This window comes from Frankliniella occidentalis, unplaced genomic scaffold, assembly GCF_000697945.3.
Source record: "Frankliniella occidentalis isolate FOCC.00 unplaced genomic scaffold, Focc_3.1 Scaffold11, whole genome shotgun sequence".
NCBI classification, from domain to species: Eukaryota; Metazoa; Arthropoda; class Insecta; order Thysanoptera; family Thripidae; genus Frankliniella; species Frankliniella occidentalis.
Window position 1 is genome coordinate 651,678 of NW_026267141.1, and position 2,415 is coordinate 654,092.

At 48.0% G+C, this 2,415-nt stretch overlaps 1 protein-coding gene across 1 annotated transcript in view; it reads left to right on the plus strand.

Annotated features, from left to right (window-relative positions):
• LOC113215098 (homeobox protein mls-2) overlaps positions 1-2,096 on the plus strand; it is a 21,141-nt gene extending 19,045 nt beyond the window's left edge. The window contains exon 5 of the mRNA XM_052277693.1: positions 1,995-2,096. Coding sequence (XP_052133653.1) covers positions 1,995-2,096 — 102 coding nt within the window. The remainder of the gene's footprint in view (positions 1-1,994) is intronic.
• The last annotated feature ends 319 nt before the right edge of the window (positions 2,097-2,415 follow it).

The following is a 2,415-nucleotide window of genomic DNA, read 5'->3' on the forward strand; positions in this document are numbered from 1 at the left end:
GCAGCCGCGGGGCGCCCGAGGCCAGCCCCCTGGACCTGGACAGCGTCTCCGCTCCCTTTGAGGCTGAGCCGCGCCAGCCGCGCGCACTGCAGCGCAAAGTGTTCTAAGTATCATAGCTAGAAAGTATTCAACGTTCTCCCAAATACCTTTTCTCCCAAACAGGATTAACATGTTTGATGTAGCTTAATGCAGCTTTTTGTTTAAACTGGAAAGGAGGGCACTTTGTTTCTCGCTCGCGACTTTCGTCGTTATTTTTGCATTTTCGCGTGTGCTAAACATCAGAGGAGCAGGGAGAAGCGTGTCGCGGCGCTGGGCGGGGCGGAGCGGGGCGGAGCGGGGCGGGGCGGGGCGAGGCGGGGCGACCGCGTCCAGCCCCGGGGCGGTAATTATGAGAATTAGGAACGAAAAGCAAGTGTCATTGTGCACAATGCGCTCAGAGACAGAGAGACAACCGGGTGTGGACCGCCAGGGCTGCTGTGCGATCTGTGTCGGCGCGCTCTGGGCGCCCCGCCCCACCCCGCTCCAGCAGAGGAACAGAGACACGCAGTTTGAGCACCGCGCCCTCCACGGGACAGTGACAATGGGACATCCCCAAGGTTTTTGTGCTGCATTTATAATTTTTGCTCTTAAGATTTTGCGTTTTCGCCTGGGCAGGGGTGTCACACGCTTGCACCGCGGCGAGCTGTGCTATGGATCGTACTCATAAACACATATACTCAAGTTTGAGACTGCCCCTACCAGGAAGGTATAACAACAACACTGAAAAACCGAGGAAAAAACAAAGGTGCTAAGGTCGCGAACTTTCAAAGGTGATTAGTCCCGATTAGTGCAAATAGCATGAAAACTGCTAAAGAAAGGGCACTAATTTTTATCACCTCTGGTCCCTTCGGTGTATTTGCACACTGTAAGTGTGCTTTTTTTTTTACTAATTTGCACACTTTATCGTGTTTAAACATAAACCACACTACTGCTTCGTCCAATAATCACTTAAAATAGCTCCCATATAGTTGCTCCAACAACTTATGAGGCTCTCTGTACAAATACCATAGCTAATACATTAGTCGTGACAACGAATCTTTTGTTTGTTTTTTTCGTTCGGTACATAGTAACGTTTACAGCCGACGACAAGGAATCTCATCGCCAATGAAGGGGAATAAGGGCGTGATCGGCCGCCGCCGCCCTCGCCGCCTCTTCCGCTGGGGAGCAGGCGGCCGCGTCCTCGTCAGTTTATTTGGCCAGCCGCGCGTGGGACCGCGGGAGGGACCGTGAGTGAGGGTCCACTTCCATTAGCAGCGATTAAGAAGTACACCAGGCGAGGTTAAGCACCTCGTGAAAACCACACATACTCAAAGAAACAGAGGCAAACGTGCTATAGAGTTCCATGGTTTCAGCAGTGGCTTACCTGTAAGCCTGGCAGCCTGGCACACGACGCTTACACCTATACATGTGCTTACTTATCCCAGTGGTAAAGTGCCTCAATAACGTTTTAGACGCCAAAATACCAGTCTACCTAAACACAGATTTGAGTTAACATATTTTGAAGTTCTCTTTGAAAGGGCATTAACCCTAGCAATACTAAACTGTCGTACATATAGTGGGATTCATTTTATTGGCCAACTGTTGTGACGATAAACGAAGAGCCAACAGTGAATTGTTTTCGTCGGTCAGATGATGATTGATGATTGTCGATGCGGTCTTTCGAATTTTAAGTATCTTAAATTCTGATAAAAGTTTTGGTTTCGAGGAAAGGAGATAGTCTAACTTAAACAATACAACCATTTCCCTCATTTCGTACACCCAGAGAATGGTTCCATTGAACTAACGGAGAATCCCTTAGATCAATGGAAATTTAACTAATGGAAAACATGATAGCATTTTTCCGTAACTTAAAGCGATTTTCCAATAAACTATGAGAATTATTCCCTTCATTGGAAAAAACAACGGTAGGACTTAATGCCTTTCTAGGGGTGCTAAATTTAATTGCTTTTCTAAAGGCATTAAAACTCTTCGAGTCCTTACCACTGTTTTTCCAGTGTTGGATCAATGAAATTCCAATGTGTCAAGAGAAAAATCCTTTATATTTTTCTTTCGATTGAATCAACGGAACCGTTTTCTGGGTAGATAATCTCACCGATGGTCTGCATCTTTATTTCGACCGTTTGTACGACAGTCGCACGACAATTCTGTGCTGGAAACACAATACCATGACGATAGATAGTTGATACACCACCAAACAGGAGTAAATTTCATTAATTGAAAAATCAAATGTCAACTCGTTGACTTGCCGTTGCTGTGTGTGGGCCGTGCGCGCGGGGGCGACAATGCCCCGCACCGCCCGCACCGCACCGCGCCGCCACCACCCTCTCGACATCAAACGTCTCCGCGTCGCTCCGCGTCCTCCTCGCCGGGCTATGC